Source organism: Podarcis pityusensis (assembly GCF_964106645.2).
Source record: "Podarcis pityusensis genome assembly, chromosome: 7".
Classification (NCBI taxonomy): Eukaryota; Metazoa; Chordata; class Lepidosauria; order Squamata; family Lacertidae; genus Podarcis; species Podarcis pityusensis.
The window spans coordinates 50,731,620-50,748,209 of NC_138031.1; the positions used below are offsets into that span (position 1 = coordinate 50,731,620).

The window sequence follows — 16,590 nt, forward strand, 5'->3', positions numbered from 1 at the left end:
CCATTAGCCGCGAAGGAGGATGGGCGGGGCAGATCACTCCGCTGTTCACTTTGGGCGGGAAGGGAGTGGATCGAGTTTCGTGAGGGGGCTCGGCAGGTGGAGGAAGTGGGATTATTTTCTTTCTTCGTGTGTTAAGGCGCTGGAGGATTGGGGGATGCGGGTGCTTCTCAAGATCCCGAGGGAGTTCCCGATGTATACTTGCAAAATGCCCGTCAAGCTAAAGGGTCCTGAAAAAAGCATGTAAAGGACACGATTGTAAAGGAAGTTTGATACTGTACCTGTCAGTGAGGCCGATTACTCAGTGTCAGGAAAATGGAAGAAATCCAGTTTGGCTGTTAACGCGGCAGCTGCCTGCGTGCAGCATTTTATTTTTGCTTTCGCTTTATTTACATAGAAGAAAATAAAGGGGCAAACTCGGCATCAATGTTGTGTTAAGCCTGCTCCTTCCAGTGTTGAGTTCAGTAATGAGCAATCAAGTTTGTTCCTACCTGCTCAGGCCCTGGTCCTCATCTGCTTAGTCCCACACTTGTTCTGTTTCTTGGTCACAAAGAAGGAAAGCTGAGAGGAACATAGTTCACCTATAGAACAGATACTTTACACGCAAAGGATCCCAGCTGCAGTCGCTAGCATTTATTTATTTATTTATTTATTTACTTGCTTACTTACTTAAAGGTAAAGGTAAAGGGACCCCTGACCATTAGGTCCAGTCGTGACCGACTCTGGGGTTGCGGTGCTCATCTCGCTTTATTGGCCGAGGGAGCCGGCTTACAGCTTCCGGGTCATGTGGCCAGCATGACTAAGCCGCTTCTGGCGAACCAGAGCAGCGCACGGAAATGCCGTTTACCTTCCCGCCCGAGCGGTACCTATTTATCTACTTGCACTTTGACGTGCTTCGAACTGCTAGGTTGGGAGGAGCTGGGACTGAGCAACAGGAGCTCACCCCATCACGAGGATTCGAACCGCAGACCTTCTGATCGGCAAGTCCTAGGCTCTGTGGTTTAACCCACAGCGCCACCCGCGTCCCTTTACTTACTTACACATTTGCTAATATTTCTGTACTGCTGAACAATCTAGCCTTTCTGTAAAAACTTTCTGTCAAAGGTAAATAATAAAAAACTAAAATGCACAAAAGCCATACAACTAGATTGTACCAATGTAGAAGTTGCCAACGTTTTGGGGCAGTGGGTACATTTTGAATTTTGACAAAAGTGCTGCAAACACCAGTCACAAACTGACTACAATGGGTCTATTGCAGTGGTTCGAGGGAGTGGGTGGCGCTGTGGTCTGAACCACTGACCCTTGGGCTTGCTGATTGGAAGGTCAGCAGTTCAAGTTTGAGCAACAGGGTGAGCTCCCATTGCTCTGTCCCAGCTTCTGCCAACCTAGCAGATCAAAAGCAACACCAGTGCAAGTAGATAAATAGGTACCACTGTGGTGGGAAGCTAAATGGTATTTCCATGCACTCTGGTTTCCGTCATGGTTTTCCGTTGCACCAGAAGCTGTTTAGTCATGCTGGACCTGGAAAAGCTGTCTATGGACAAGCACCAGTTCCCTTGGCCTGAAGCGAAATGAGCGCCCCACCCCATAGTCTCCTTTGATTGGACTTAACCATCCAGGTTCTCATAACCCACCTAGGGAGTACATGACATTATTCACATAACAAAAACTACCAAAAAGATATCAAAATTTTCCAAAGTAGGGAATCCATGGCTTGGCTTTTGAACAACATGGGTCCACAGTATTTAGTTAATGGGAACTTCTGGTGTATTGTATAGCACAAAATTGTCACCACCACACTTAGAGGGAAGCCTCACACTTCTCTTTCAGAATTGAAGACGGTTGGTGTATATGACCTTGGTATCCAATGAAATGTGGGCATGTTTAATGATGTTAATTGTTCAAGATGCCAAACCAGTGTAAAAGGCAAGAAGATCAAACAGTATTGTGTGCATTGTGGATTTTTGAAGCCTTTCCTAACAAGTATTGGTGAGCACACTGGTGCCTACAGGCACTTCGGAGACAGCCCCTGTTCTATGGCATGTATTGCTGGTTATTGCTACAGTGAAAGCTGTCTATAAGGATTCAGTCCAAAAAGCAAGGGTGATCTGTCCACCAAAGCAATTTCTCCCCTTCCACCACACCAACCTGGGTGGTGGCAAAGGAAAAAAGTAAACACAATGCTGGGGTGTATGTTGTGGTAAATGTTTACGTGCAAGTTTGTGTGGCCATAACCAGCTTTTGACCACATTCATCCCTGTTAAATTGTTTACCTTTGGGCCAAAGGTTAGTCTCTCCTGATTTAAGAGAAAGTACTTAGATTGGACCAATTTAATGTTAATGGGACAAAATCCAATTCCCATGTTAAACTGAGTGTTTTAATATAAACTAGAATTGCAGCAATGTTGGGATATGTCTTGCATAAATGCAACTATTTTAGAAGTCCCAATGATTTCAATGAAACTTATATCCAGGTAACTGTGTAAAGGACTGGAGTCTAACAGCGGCATTCTCAACCATCACCGCCCCCCCCCCCCCATCTTTGCTGATGGAGGTTAGGATATGCTGGCGGGGGACATTTCCTGACGGGGGGGGGGCGTGCTCTGCAGCAGTTTATTAGCCAGCGGTGGTTCCGCCAGTGGTATCAAGCTCAGGGCCCCAAACAGGGCGTTTACTAGGGCAGAGCAAAGCCACCGGATCCCAAACTGTTTCGTCCCCGACCGGTGCTTCTTGCCAGAGGCGAAATTGATTAAGCGGACTCCTCGGCGTGCGTCTCTGCAAAAAACCCAAACCCCAGCATGTTCAGGGCGGGTCATGGGAAATTCTTAAAGCTTCCGCCTGTTGGGTTTGGAAATCAACAAATCCTTCCTCGCTCGAGAAGAACAATGGGGCGGCTCTTCGGTTCCCTCCCCTCCTCCCCTGCCGGGGCTGCCTCAGCTTCTGCCTGAGGGAAAGGCGCAAAAGCGCAAGCGCCGGGGAGACGCTCCATTGGCCGCCTCCTTCCCGTTAAGGCCCTGCGCTCCACGCAATTAGACTGAGCCAGGCGCGCCTTTTCGAGGCGAGAGAGAGAGAGAGAGAGAGAGAGAGAGTTTGCTCGCGCCGACAGTGCAGCTGCTGGTCAGGGGAAGCCGCTACTTCGCCTCCTCCGCTGCCTTAATCGTAGCAACAGCAGCAGCAGCAGCAGCGAGCTCGGCTGACGGAGCGAGGCAGCCGAGATGTTCGTGGCGCGCAGCATCGCGGCCGACCACCGCGACCTCATCCACGACGTTTCCTTCGACTTCCACGGGCGGCGCATGGCGACCTGCTCCAGCGACCAGAGTGTCAAGGTGCGGGGATGCCGAGAGCGCGCGAAGGCCGCGGGGCCCGGTCTGTTTCCCCTCGTGAATCGGGCTAGACCCGCGCGGGGCCCGTTGACGCCCATGCTTCTCCGGCCGGCTCCCTTGCTCGCCCTTCTCTCTCGGGGACCACGCGCTGCCCCTCCGCTGCCCGGCTCCTTCGGTCAGGCCTCAAGGAGGGCTACTGCGGTGGCTTGGGCACTTCTGCCTGCCCTGGGTAACAGGTGGTCATGGGGAGGGGGGCTTGTAGGAGGGCCACGTTTTTATAGCAGCCTTTTTACAACGGAAGAAATAACAAATTGTAGGACATGAGAAAGTCCCTGTTTTGTTTTTGTAGCGCGGGAGAAAACCCAACAAACCCAAAACAGGCCCATGGACTGCTTTTGGTGGCAACTTCAAGTTACAGTACTTGAACTAATAATTAAAAAGGCAGGATGCGTGTGGTATGAATGAAATGGTTAAGTCGGGAACTTCTCTAGCAGCGTGTCTTGTCCCCTGCCCTCTTTGGCAAAAGTTCCACGGAATTCGATGGGGCTTACTTCCAGATAGCAAGGGTGCATACGCCTCTGTCCTTAATCATCTTTCTGTATTTTGGACCAGTGCAATGTAATTAAACTTAAAGGGTTCTCAAAGGCAATGTTGGGCAAGTCATGGTAGATGGAAGAGTCACAACTTATTAATAGAGAAAGCAAGTAATAATGTGGGATGATGGACATGTTCAGAGGCTTTTTTATTAAACATGCAATTAGTGTGACTGTAATTTTTCTGATTTTTGTTTTGTGTTAATACCCATGGGTCCATCAGAAGATTTGTGTGGCCTTGTAACATACCGTATTTTTCGCCCCATAGGACGCACCGGCCCATAGGACGCATCAAGTTTTTTGGGGGGGAAATAAAGGAAAAAAAAATTATTTCCCCCCCCCCCGGCGCTTGTGGGGCCGGCAGCGGGGAGAAGCGCTCTTCTCCCCGCAGTCCGCCTTCGGACCAGGTCCGGGGACAGCGGGAAGACGTGCTGCGCCTCCCAGCTGTCCCCAGAGCTTGCGGGGCAGGCAGCGGGGAGAAGCGCTCTTCTCCCTGTCGCCCGCCTTCAGATCAGGTCCGGGGACAGCAGGAAGACGCGCTGCGCCTCCCAGCTGTCCCCAGAGCTTGTGGGGCAGGCAGCGGGGAGAAGCGCTCTTCTCCCCGCCGCCCGCCTTCAGATCAGGTCCGGGGCGCTGCGCTGCGCCTCCCCACTGTCCCCGGAGCTTGCGGGGCAGGCAGCGGGGAGAAGCGCTCTTCTCCCTGTCGCCCGCCTTCAGATCAGGTCCGGGGACAGCAGGAAGACGCGCTGCGCCTCCCAGCTGTCCCCAGAGCTTGTGGGGCAGGCAGCGGGGAGAAGCGCTCTTCTCCCCGCCGCCCGCCTTCAGATCAGGTCCGGGGCGCTGCGCTGCGCCTCCCCACTGTCCCCGGAGCTTGCGGGAAAAAGTGCGTCCTATAGGGCGAAAAATACGGTATGTATGCAATAAGTTGTTTGCTTTTAAAAAGTGGTTTGAGATTATTTTCCAGAGTTTTGCAGTACAGGTTTGCAATAGGTGTAGACAATTTGGATTTATTTTCCTTAATGGGAATTAGTGATTTGGGATTAATAACGATTTAGGCTGCAATCCTAACCATGTTTACTCAGAAGCCAGTCCTATTGAATTTAATGGAGTTTACTCCCAAGTAGGTGGGTTAGGATTGTAAATCATTCTTCAGTGTTCACCCCTCTTAACCTGGGAGTAAACCCCACTGAATTAAAACTTTTGAGTAGATGTAGAAGGCTGTGTAAGTGTGTACCAGCTGAGATATAGATTGATCCTCTTTGTTTACTCAGAAGTAAGTTGAACTGAGCTCAGTGGCACTTTCAAGTAAGGATACTAGTTTTGCAGCTGAGAAAGAACACAGACTAGAGGTGTGTATTGTACTGTCTTTTACCTAGAATAAACCTAACTAAAATTAATGGATCTCAGTTGTTTCAGTGGGACTACTGTTGTATGTAATTCAGAGTAATGTTCATTAGGGGTGTGTATGTATATTGTATATATTCTCTATATAATAATTATAATATACTGTAATGACTCATGTCTAGCTGACATATAAAGTTTGCAAGTCAGTACCGTAATTATGTGTTCACTTGGAAGTAACTTCCAATGTGGTAAATGAATTTAATTCCCAGGTAAAAATGCAGAGTTTTAATGATAAAATTGATTTATCTTGCTTTATATAGGAGAATGTATTGGAGAAAGTAACCATTACTTCTAAGACCCATTTTGCACATGTCAATTTTCCTGCATAAATATTGCTGCCATGTAGAAATTTATATGCACTGTGTCATCCTGCACATGTAGATGTCTGCATGTAGCAGAATGCTATGATTAGCTGTAACTTCCCAATGTATATTCAGCAAATACATACTTATGTGCTATGCCATATAACCTTTTCATACACAGAAGCAGTGTTAGAAACTGGGATAGAAAAGCTAGGAGCGAAATGGCTTCTGAGACCTAGGTTGAGGCCACCAAAACAAAATGTCTAGTTGCCATGGGGGGGGGGTTCAGCAACATGTTTTATTTTGATAAGCATGAACTGGTGTTTACATTAAAAATATTGTTACCATACTTCAGTTTTGAAACACCCTACTTTTAATTGTTAATTGTCTATACTTAACTTGTACTTCGAGGCTTCAAAGCACATACATTTCAGTAATCCTTGAGAGTGCTCATAAATGGAGAATCTTTGGAGAAGCACAAAATGTGCTTGGCACCCTACTAATTTTGAACCCTGCATAGAAATTATATCTGTGTAAGAAAATGATATAGGTAGCCTCAAGGATTCCAAGTGGTCCAATGTTGGGGCCAGATACTCTTGTGGTCCTAGTGAACAGAGGCAATTCCAAATTGGAATAGCACACACACTCACTGTCCTTTTTATAGAGAAATCTATGCACAATTCTTATTTGGCTCACATATGAGTTGATATTATAGAAGAATATTTGTGGTTTAGCATCCTTCTGGGACTCTCCACAAACCTTGATCTATGGACTTGTTTGTGGAATCATTGTACTTTCTCTAACTTTTGAATAAAAGATTTAGATACTGTTTGGTTTTCTTAATAGGTTTGGGACAAAGGTGAAAATGGAGAATGGCACTGTACTGCCAGCTGGAAGGTAAGGGCTGAAACCTGGAAAAATCAGTTGCATGCAACAGTTTTTGGCATGAGAAGCCACAATGTAGGGAAAGATTCATTCCAAACAATGCAGTCCTATGCATGTTCACGCAGCAGTAAAATTATCATTGTTCAATGGGGCTTACTCCCTTGAAGTTTCTTAAGGATTGCAGCCTGAATGTGTAACCCAATAATTGTCTGCAGCTATAATTCGGTGTAAATTACTTTACTTTTAACTGCTAAGTCAGTCCCTATGAATGTTTAACTACACAAAACTCCTGGCATGAAATTTTGTTTCCTCTCTGTTGAAACTATAAAGATGCTCATATATACAGATGTTCATGTTTCTGTTCAGATTTGCAAAAATGTTTTCCTTGAATTTTCCATTCACACTTTACATATTTCCAGTCTGTTTCTTCAATATGCAGGTCCTTTTCCAAGATGGCTAGCGGTATATGAATCACAAAAACACCCCTCTTCTTATTAAAAGAAATTTGGTGGAGGTCTCTCATGTTGTGCTGACACTTGGATAAGGTAGAAACTCCTACCTATCCCAAAGCTCAGTGTCATATGAGTTATTCCTTACGTCCATCTCATCAAGTCCTTTTGTATATGCCACTTGGGAAGTACCATATTTTTCCATGTATAAGACAACCCCTATTTTTTGGGACTGCAACAGAAATTGGGGGAGGGGAGGAGGAATTGCCCAAATTACTTTACAGCCTGCCCACCACTGCAAATCGCACGCATCACCACGACCACCAAACATCTGCACGCTCGCTGCCAAAAGCCCACCTGCCCACTCAACGCAACCACAGCCAATTGCACGCATGACTCGCCGCTGCCATGAATCGGCCGCCCAATTGCCGCAGCCAATCATCAGCAGGCCTTGCCGCGGCAACCAATCACACGCCCAATCGCTACTGCCAATCTGCTGGCTTCTGCCACCAATCGCCCATCCCCCCTCTGCTATCCGTGTATAAGATGATCCGCAATTTTTGCCTATTGTTTCTAAGGAAAAAACATTATCTTATAAACGGAAAAATACGGTATCTCTTGTGACACAAAACTGTGGATCAGGCAAAAGGAGCACATGGTTTGCCTGCTTCAAATCATGGTTTTGTGTGGCATGCAAATGTGGCCAACATGTATCCATGTGGGAAATTGCCTCCAGGGTCCACTTGGAATATTATGTGTGCATGGACTTTGACCCTATTACTTCAGTTAACTGGGTAGGTGGTATACAACATAGAATCATGGAATCCTAGAACTGTAGGGTTGGAAGGGACCCTGAGGATCATCTAATCCAACTCCCTGCAATACAGGAATATTCAGCTGTCCCATACATTTTAGTTTGTGTTTTGGAAATGGATCAGTCAAGGGGAGGACTGTAAAGGGACTTTGATGTTTGATACTTAATTTATATTGCTGTTACTATTTTTCCTCCCCGCCTAGAAAGGTGCATACGTTAAAACATCTTCAATTTTAGTCTTTGGTTTTCAAGTTCCAGTTCTCCTTACCTTTCCAGACCCATAGTGGATCTGTGTGGCGTGTTACATGGGCACATCCAGAGTTTGGACAGGTCTTGGCTTCCTGCTCTTTTGACAGAACAGCTGCTGTATGGGAAGAAATAGTAGGAGAATCAAATGATAAACTTCGAGGGCAAAGTCATTGGGTAAGGTTTGAAGAGTGACAGTTCTAATGCACTCATTTCTCACATATAATTTATAGCATTGTCGCTGCCTCGAGGATTTACTTTGCTAAATTTCACAGTTAAGAGATTTATTATAATTTTTTTAAAGAAAAGTTCTATATTCACAAAGCTACGTATTTGAATATATATAGATATATTTAGTTTGATTTGTTTACTATACATGGCTTTTGACGAATCATAAGCTTGGACCCTACATTTTTCTTCTATTCAGACAAGGAGATGTGTGATATCTACCAACTTCTCTCCATCTGCAGTCCCACATCGCATATCCTACACCAATCTCAAGAGTTCCTCAACTCTCAGGAGCAGATTTTTGGGAGGTGTAGGGAGTTGCAGAGAGGAGGTGACAAAGCCCCATTATGTGAACAGAACTCCATTCCTTTTGTGTAATAAAAGTTAAGATCCAAGCTGTAGCTCTGGTGGGATGTTGATTATCCTGTTAATCCACATGATTGGGGTGAGGTTGGGGTTGAAAAGTATGGGAGGGCAAAGGCCATGATTCAAATACCACTGACAGTCTTCTGCATATGCACAGAAACATTTTAGCTCTCTCCTTCGAGCAGCTGCCTTTACTGCCTCTTGAAAAGCCCTCCTCCAAGGTTGGGGGCGCCCCTAGACCTGGACCCTAGAGCAGAGACTGCTTAATGCAGCCCTTTGACACTACTAGCCAATCTGACCTAGCAAGAAATGAATTGTCTTACTCAAATTCAAGTATCTATTAGTTTTAATTCTGATTAGCTTCTACTATTTGCTTGGCTCTTACCTTTAGTATTAACAATGATCTGCCCATCGCAGTATACAAGAGCATTCTTTATGCTTACAGCTAGAATGTATTTCAATTGAATTTTTCATAATATCAAATGAACATACTTGCTCTCCTTAACTTTGGAGCTTGTAAGATTTCTAATACAGTTATGTTTCATGGTTATGTTTTTCATGAAATTTATCAAATGTGTAGTATCTTACCTGTTTACAGATAAAAATTTAGCTCTCTATTCTAAAGTTTATTTACCTAAAGAAATAAATGATGGTGCATCTAAAAATCTGTTTTCCTTCTTCTAATGACTGCTCCATTGATTATCTTTAGGTGAAGAGGACTACTCTGGTTGACAGTAGGACATCAGTTACAGATGTAAAGTTTGCTCCTAAGCATATGGGCCTCATGCTGGCAACATGTTCAGCAGATGGAGTTGTTAGGATATATGAAGCACCAGATGTTATGAATCTCAGTCAGTGGTCACTTCAGCATGAAATCTCATGTAAACTAAGCTGCAGTTGTATTTCTTGGAATCCTTCAAGGTAAGCTATCAATTCTCTTGACAGGCTAATCAGAAAGTAAAGAGGGAGGGAAACCCTAAGGGTAATTGGCTTGTTTCCTTCTTGTGTAATCTTTATTTAAATTCTTGACTGTAAAATAGTGGTGCTGGGTCTAAAAGGAATTCGAGACTGTTGAATAGTTAGACTAGGTGATGCAAAAAACCTTTCTGTCTGAGATCCTGAGATCCTGCCATCAGGTGTCCACTGTGCATGTTGTTTTTTAAGAGAAAATGTATTGAAGAATTTATTTTCATCATCAGAAATCCTCTGTAAGAATATTCCATTTTGCATTTGCAGCTCTCGCGCTCATGCACCTATGATAGCTGTAGGAAGTGATGACAGCAGCCCAAATGTACTGGCAAAAGTTCAGATTTATGAATACAATGAAAATACCAGGTAAGTGGAAGAAAACAAAGCAACTTTCATTTTTAAACACTTCATAATATTGCTTCACAACATCATTTGTTCTTCTGAGACTTGAACATGTTAAAATGGTTTGCTGAAACCATAATTTGGTATTGATTTTAAGTTTATACTATAGATCACCAGTGGTCCCTCCAAATGGCCTGTGTGACCATTTATAGCAAATTCCACCCACCTGCCAATCATACAATGCTATTTACTGTCACCTGTCTTCATTCTAATCTGCCTTGCTGCTTTTACTAAAGTTCCCTCCAAAGTATATGTGAAATACAGTTAAAGATGATCCCATCCGCTTCTGACCCACATATACCATTGGCATGTGGCCTCCAGAACGTTGGCCAGGTTTGAATCTGGCCCTTAGGCTGAAAGTGGTTCTCCGTTCCAGCTATAAACCTATGGCAGGCTTATTTCAAGCCTAAATGTCATGCTGGGAGTGCATGGGAGGAGGAAATCACAGCAGGGAAAGAAGATTTTAACCTACTTGCGTTCTGTAAGATCTCCCCTTCCTTAGCCTTGTGGCTAGTAAAGAAAAACCCTAACATTTTTCCAAGCCTGATTGTGGTAGTGGGTGAGTCTGAGTATTCCCCGCCTCTCTCTGTGGGGGGTATTTGTATGTGTGCATTTGCTCTCTGCCTGTTCTGGCCACACCCAGTTCTGTTCGGGTTCTGCCACTGCAGGCATTTGACCTTCAGAAAGTTGGCTGCAAGGGGACATGACCTCCTTGCTGCAGGAGGTTCCCCACTTCGGCTGTATAGCTAATGTTCAAGTTGAGGCTGAGGGAGAAGTAACTTGCCAATGCTCCATGATAATTTAATGACAGAAGTTGGGCTTGAACAACAATCTGTAGAGAATACTGAATATTTTAGCTTTCCTAATAATATGCTATTATTTTCCTTAAAAGTTTTGCAAGGCTACATTTAATTAATGAATGCCAACCATAAAAATCCTGTCCTGTGTACTTTCCTCCAAATATAGAGTCTGTTGCCAAAACAAAGCAGCTTTTTCTACTCAAAGATCCAAACTCTCTATAATAAGCTTGATTTGACTAATTGGGAATAGTGAGTGATGTTGAAGTAATGAGAAACATATGATCTGTGGAAAGTTTTCCCCTTCCTATGGTTTTAATTTTTTTGGAATCTAAGAGTACAGTCTGTTTTTTCTGCTATGAATCAACAGACTTGCCATTCTGAACTTCAGTACCTCAAAAAGAATTTCCATAGCACTGCCTATTAAATTCATTGCAGTAAAAAGACAACTTGTGTATTTAATGTTTCTGATTCAAGTCAGTGTTATTGTTGAGTGACCTGGTCCCATCCTCTTGTTGTTCATAACAAAAATCAGTTGTCACTTGAACACTTCATAACATGGCAATAATTTTGTAGCAAATTGTACATCCCAGACATCAAATAGTACTAATTATAGTACACATACATTCTAGAAAAAAAGGATTATTATCTAGAGAACACTTTTTTAAAAATACTTTCATGGGACAATTTACCGATAATGTTGTTATAAAAACAGTTTGGGGGGGCGGCTTTAATGTGTTTCTCTGTTTAGAAATTAATACACTGTCTGTCTCATTTTTCAGGAAGTATGCAAAAGCAGAAACACTTATGACAGTCACAGACCCTGTGCATGATATTGCATTTGCTCCAAACCTGGGAAGGTCCTTCCATATATTGGCTGTAGCTACCAAAGATGTGCGAATTTTCACATTAAAACCACTAAGGTGAGTTTTTGACATACATATCCTATAATGTGGAAGCAGATATTTGGTATTTTCTTTCTCAACTATGGAACTAATTGTCCTCATGGTTAAGAACTGTGTAAGTTTATTCGATATTCAGTAATCCTTTTTTTTAAGCAGCACACAAAAAAGGGCAAAACATTGTTTTACTTTCTGTAATTAAAAGAATGGATGTATTTCAAGCAGATCAAACTCCAATATACAATTTTGCTTTCAACAGAAAGGAACTGACTTCTTCATCAGGCCTGACAAAATTTGAGGTCCAGTTAGTGGCTCAGTTTGATAACCACAATTCTCAGGTCTGGCGTGTAAGTTGGAACATTACAGGCACAGTGCTTGCATCTTCAGGAGACGATGGGTGTGTAAGGCTTTGGAAAGGTAAGTGTTCCTTCAGAATTCTGTGTGATTAAATGTTAAATTATTAGAAGACTATGGCTTCAGTCTTAAGCGTACATAGTAGTAACCTGCTTAGCACTGGCTACAGTTAGATTTTTAAAAATATAATGTGTTTTAGGAGCTATATCATTAGTTATACTATTTTAACTGTCATAAAAATATCTTTCTCAAGTCACAATTGCATTATTTTTTTGTTCATTCCCAACCTGCAGCTAACTACATGGACAACTGGAAGTGTACTGGAATTTTGAAAGGTAATGGGAGTCCAGTCAATGCTAGTTCCGCTCAGCAGGGAGTTTTTAATGCTCCTTTAGGCACAGCCAATTCAAGCCTCCAGAATTCAGTAAACGGAACATCTGCTGGCAGGTATGCCACTTCGTATGTAAATTCTGCAATTTAAAAACTCTGTTTTGTCAACACCCACCATTAATCTCCCTAAAATCTTAAGCATCATTTTGGCTTTCATATGCATCATTATTAGTAACTTTTATATCAATAGCTTGCAGATTCAGTTGTCCTAGTCTTATCTGCAGTGTCCTGTATGCAACAGATAAAGTATTATAAAGAAAAACATCCTTCTAGTTACTGTTCACATACTTCAAATGCTGAGTTCACTTGAGTATTTTGAAGACCATGTCATTAGCTCTTTTATTTTCCTACTCGCAGTACTGTATCTGCCTTTTGTTGCCCTATAATACCTTGACCACTCATTATCCTACTGTCTCTCAACTAAGGTCTCTTTGACTTCAACCTCCTATGCTGCTCTCCTACTTCCTGAGACTCCTTGGGAACATGACCCTCTTCCAATCCTGTTCTGCAGTAGCTCTAGGCAACCACTTTTTAAAATTAGCTTTCAACACAAGTCTATTTTTGGCCTGTCCTCACAAACTTGATTCTGAAAGGAACCATTGTTGAGGGATCAACTTTTTGTGTAGGATTGCCTCGGGCAGCTTCATACAGCCGCAACCATTTGATGGACACAATTCAGACTATATGCTGTAGATTTATGTTTTCCACACTTGGGCCCACAAATACGAGTGCTAGAAAGACAGCAATCTATAAAATTAAAGTGGTCATGTCTTCAAATCTGTTCAGTTAAACAGGGTTCTTGTGTTTCCATTTCTCCCTTATAATCTCAGAGTTACATTTCAGAGGAAAATTTTGTATTCCAGGGCACAAATTTGGAGTCAGAAATAGTACAGCTTTAATAATGAGATATACTTGCTGTTGTGGGGTGGAAAAACCCTTTTGAAGCATATCATATTTGAAAATGGGGCTGAACTCAGACATATTGTATTGCCCTGATGATTCTATATAAGCAGAAATGTAAATGCTGAGTTTTAGAAGCAGGCTGATACAATAGAATATTGTTATTATGGCTCAGCATTTTGGTACTTTTGTTAGTAACACTACTAGTAACACTACTAACACTTTTGGAGATCAACGTCACAAACACCCTATGCTTAACAAGGAAATAATTAAAATTGTTTTGAGAAGTGATTGAAAAGATTAAAATTTAATAAACCTACCAAATACTGTTCCACAGTATTCTTATTGTGCTTATAACCATATGTGTCTAAAATTGTGATGCATTTTCCCTTCTCCATTTGTATTATGTCCTTTTTAACAGAAAGCACAGCTGAACCCAAGCTAACTGGAGTAACTTTGCTGTTTTGCTGCTTGTTGCATGCACACAGGAATGGAAAGCGAACTCCTTTTCCCCCTCCCCAGCGCCGTTTGACCTCTTCCCAAGACACCAGCAGTCTACCTACTACTAAAAGCAAATCAAAAGGCTCTATTAAAAAACACTGTATGCGTACTTTGCTAGCCAGCACAGTATGACCTTGTTGGAATCTGTGGGGAAAAAACAGTAACATGGAGAGTTTTCTTGTGGAGACACTTCTCCTATTTCTCTTCAGAAAAATATTTTTTTTTTATATAAATCAGAGTGGGGGAACTTCACCCAAGTAACAAGGATTACCATCCTTTATATTTGAGGTGTTGGGCGGGGAAAGTATTAGTGTGAAGCCTTGGTAATCAGTTGGTTTTCATTTAAATTGCTTTGAATAATTGATTTTGTTCTACATTTTGTTCAGATGAGTCTTAACCATTACATTTTTGTTAATGGATTTGCAATGTGCAAACTTAACTAAGCAATGTAAACACTGTTGTACCTTGACAGTTGTACAGTTAGTATCTTAATTTGGAATTGCTTCACAATTAATTAAATACTATTTCAGAGTAAACAAACAAAAAAAAATCACCAGAAGCCCCCACACTAATTAATGTCATACTTTTAGTGAGAATGATCTTACCTGATAGTTGCATGTTCCTGTGGCATGATTCCATGGAATAATTAGCAAGACTTCCTTTGGTCACAATATTGTAGTGGAGAACCATATCCATATGAATGTTTGTCATGTGGCATTGACAAGTTGCTCTGGAATTATTGTCCATTGCCTTCAAGATGCTTCATGCATTACATAGTGAGGACACACACTGCTTCTGTGCAATTGAGTTATTGCTCTGGAACAGACTGAAGCAGTGTCCTATTGCAAACATTCATCAGGACATGGCAAGAAAATGCCTTGTTTTATATAGCGGCATGTCAATGTAGCTCTAAGTATGTCCTGTCTCCAGATTCTACTAACTTTGCCATTCTGTTCTGTAAATTTGTCTACATTTCCAAAGATTGTAAAGATTACAAAGTGGTGTCTTTAATATTACGGGTAAGTCATAAAAAGTGACATGTAATAGTTCTTTAAGCCTTTAATTTACCAGATGTATTTGGTTTTATCCTACATTTTCTTCAGAATTATGTACATATGCACCCAGACTGTATTTCAGTGGAAAAGGAGTCACTTATTGTATATTGTGGAAATCAAAGCACTGTAAAAACAGGTTTTTTTCACATCTGTCCTATAAAATCTGCATTAAAGTTAATGTGGATGCAAATACAGCATAAATATATCTGCATAATTAATGTGTGCCTGTTTTTCTGCAAGTCTTTACTAAAAACATTGAGTTACAGTACATGGTTTTAAGGAGAGAGCATAAGTGTTGATAGTTAGGAACTCATTTAATTTACAGATAATTTATTATTTTGCAAAATGCACATAAGGCATATCTTAATTTAGAGATATTGTATTCGAACCAAATAGTTTCCAGACTGCCATAACCATTTTTGTTTTGATTGCGAACATGATTTTGGCCATTATATTTTATTTTTGGCATGGATTTACTAAAGCCTTCACCCCCCTCCCCCCAGCATGTCTTTTCTCTTCCCCTTTGGTTCTCCTCATATTTACTACTATTCTCTTTTTTCTTGTTTTTCCTTTTTTCTTTTTTGGTGTTCCTGTCTTCATTGTTTTCAGGTATTTCTTTCCCCCTCTGGATTCCCCACGGGCTGGATCAAGATGGTCCAGTTATGCCCAGCTCCTACCTCCTGCTCCTCTGATAGAGCACTCTTGCGATGCTGCCACTGCCAATCTCCAGTATCCTCACCCTCGCAGGCGATATATCTCTCGACCTCTTAACCTATTACGGGAACATGAAGGGGTTTAATGCACATTTAAAACTGTATTAAGGGCCTCAATCAGATGCTTGTAAAATGCTTGCGTTTCTGTCTGCTTATTATTATTTTGCATACTTTCTCCCTCCAGAATTCACTGTGCTAGCACTTATGCACCAAATGCTAGCTCTGCTAATCCAATCCATTTTCAACCATGATGAAACAAATAAGCAGTATTAGGTGTGGGTCATACACAACAGATAAGTTCAAAGTGCTTGTTCCACCATTTTTTAAATTTTTATTTTTTGTATTCAATCTACTGTGCTATTTTCATTTTCATAGATTTTGTTTGTATCCTGCATTGTTTTTGGAAATGTGTCCTTAAAACTAAATAGAACTTGAATAAAACTGTTCTACTGTGTGGAGGGGGGGGGGGAATCTTAATCTCCAGCATCAAACTTCTAAGTGACCAGATTCTTGAGGCTTTTTCCAGCCCTGGACATTGGTACTGAAATGGAATGCTAAAGTAAAAATGCAGTATTTGTGCATTCTGCAGCAATATAGAATTGGTAGTATGTTTAGCCACTTGCAAACATTTTCACTTTCTTGCATAAGAATATTTACACTATGTTGTTTTATAATTGTAGGTTAATAAAAAAATTTAAAATTATGTTGCGTGGTGGTTTTATTTAAGTTGTACTTATTTCTAAATGTATAAAAGTGAATACTGGGGAGAGGGAGCTGCCAGACTTCATTTCTGACCATAGGTTTATGCTGTGCACCTTGATCTGTTCTGTTTCTAGCCTTAGCCACCTCGGGTATAACATGTGGCATCTGAAATAACATCATCCACAGAGAGAGGTAGCATAATTTGTAGAGCATGAGACTTTTAATACCAGGGTCAAGGGTTTGAACCCTACAGTGGGCAGTAAACAACAATAGTGCACTGCAGACTTTTCTCTAGGCT

At 41.9% G+C, this 16,590-nt stretch overlaps 1 protein-coding gene and 1 long non-coding RNA gene across 4 annotated transcripts; one reads left to right on the forward strand and one right to left on the reverse strand.

Moving 5' to 3' along the window:
* Positions 1 to 2,844: 2,844 nt before the first annotated feature.
* SEH1L (SEH1 like nucleoporin) lies at positions 2,845 to 16,293 on the forward strand. 3 transcript variants are annotated; one of them, XM_081014031.1, is made up of 9 exons: positions 2,845 to 3,323; positions 6,466 to 6,516; positions 8,044 to 8,190; positions 9,317 to 9,528; positions 9,844 to 9,942; positions 11,558 to 11,698; positions 11,937 to 12,094; positions 12,325 to 12,478; positions 12,847 to 13,735. In XM_081014031.1, exons 1-9 carry the CDS (start codon positions 3,213 to 3,215, stop codon positions 12,854 to 12,856), a joined length of 1,083 nt encoding a protein of 360 aa, XP_080870157.1. In that variant the 5' UTR covers positions 2,845 to 3,212; the 3' UTR covers positions 12,857 to 13,735. The 3 variants fall into 3 exon arrangements, with proteins under 3 accessions (XP_080870157.1, XP_080870155.1, XP_080870156.1); XM_081014029.1 differs by lacking the exon at positions 12,847 to 13,735 and adding an exon at positions 15,487 to 16,293 and having other exon boundaries at positions 2,853 to 3,323; XM_081014030.1 differs by lacking the exon at positions 12,847 to 13,735 and adding an exon at positions 13,743 to 15,326 and having other exon boundaries at positions 2,855 to 3,323.
* Positions 6,644 to 8,037, reverse strand: LOC308481553. Its single transcript, XR_013988749.1, has 2 exons — positions 6,849 to 8,037; positions 6,644 to 6,813 (listed from the first exon to the last, which is right to left on the reverse strand). It is a non-coding gene; the product is annotated as an uncharacterized lncRNA (long non-coding RNA).
* Positions 16,294 to 16,590: the final 297 nt, after the last annotated feature.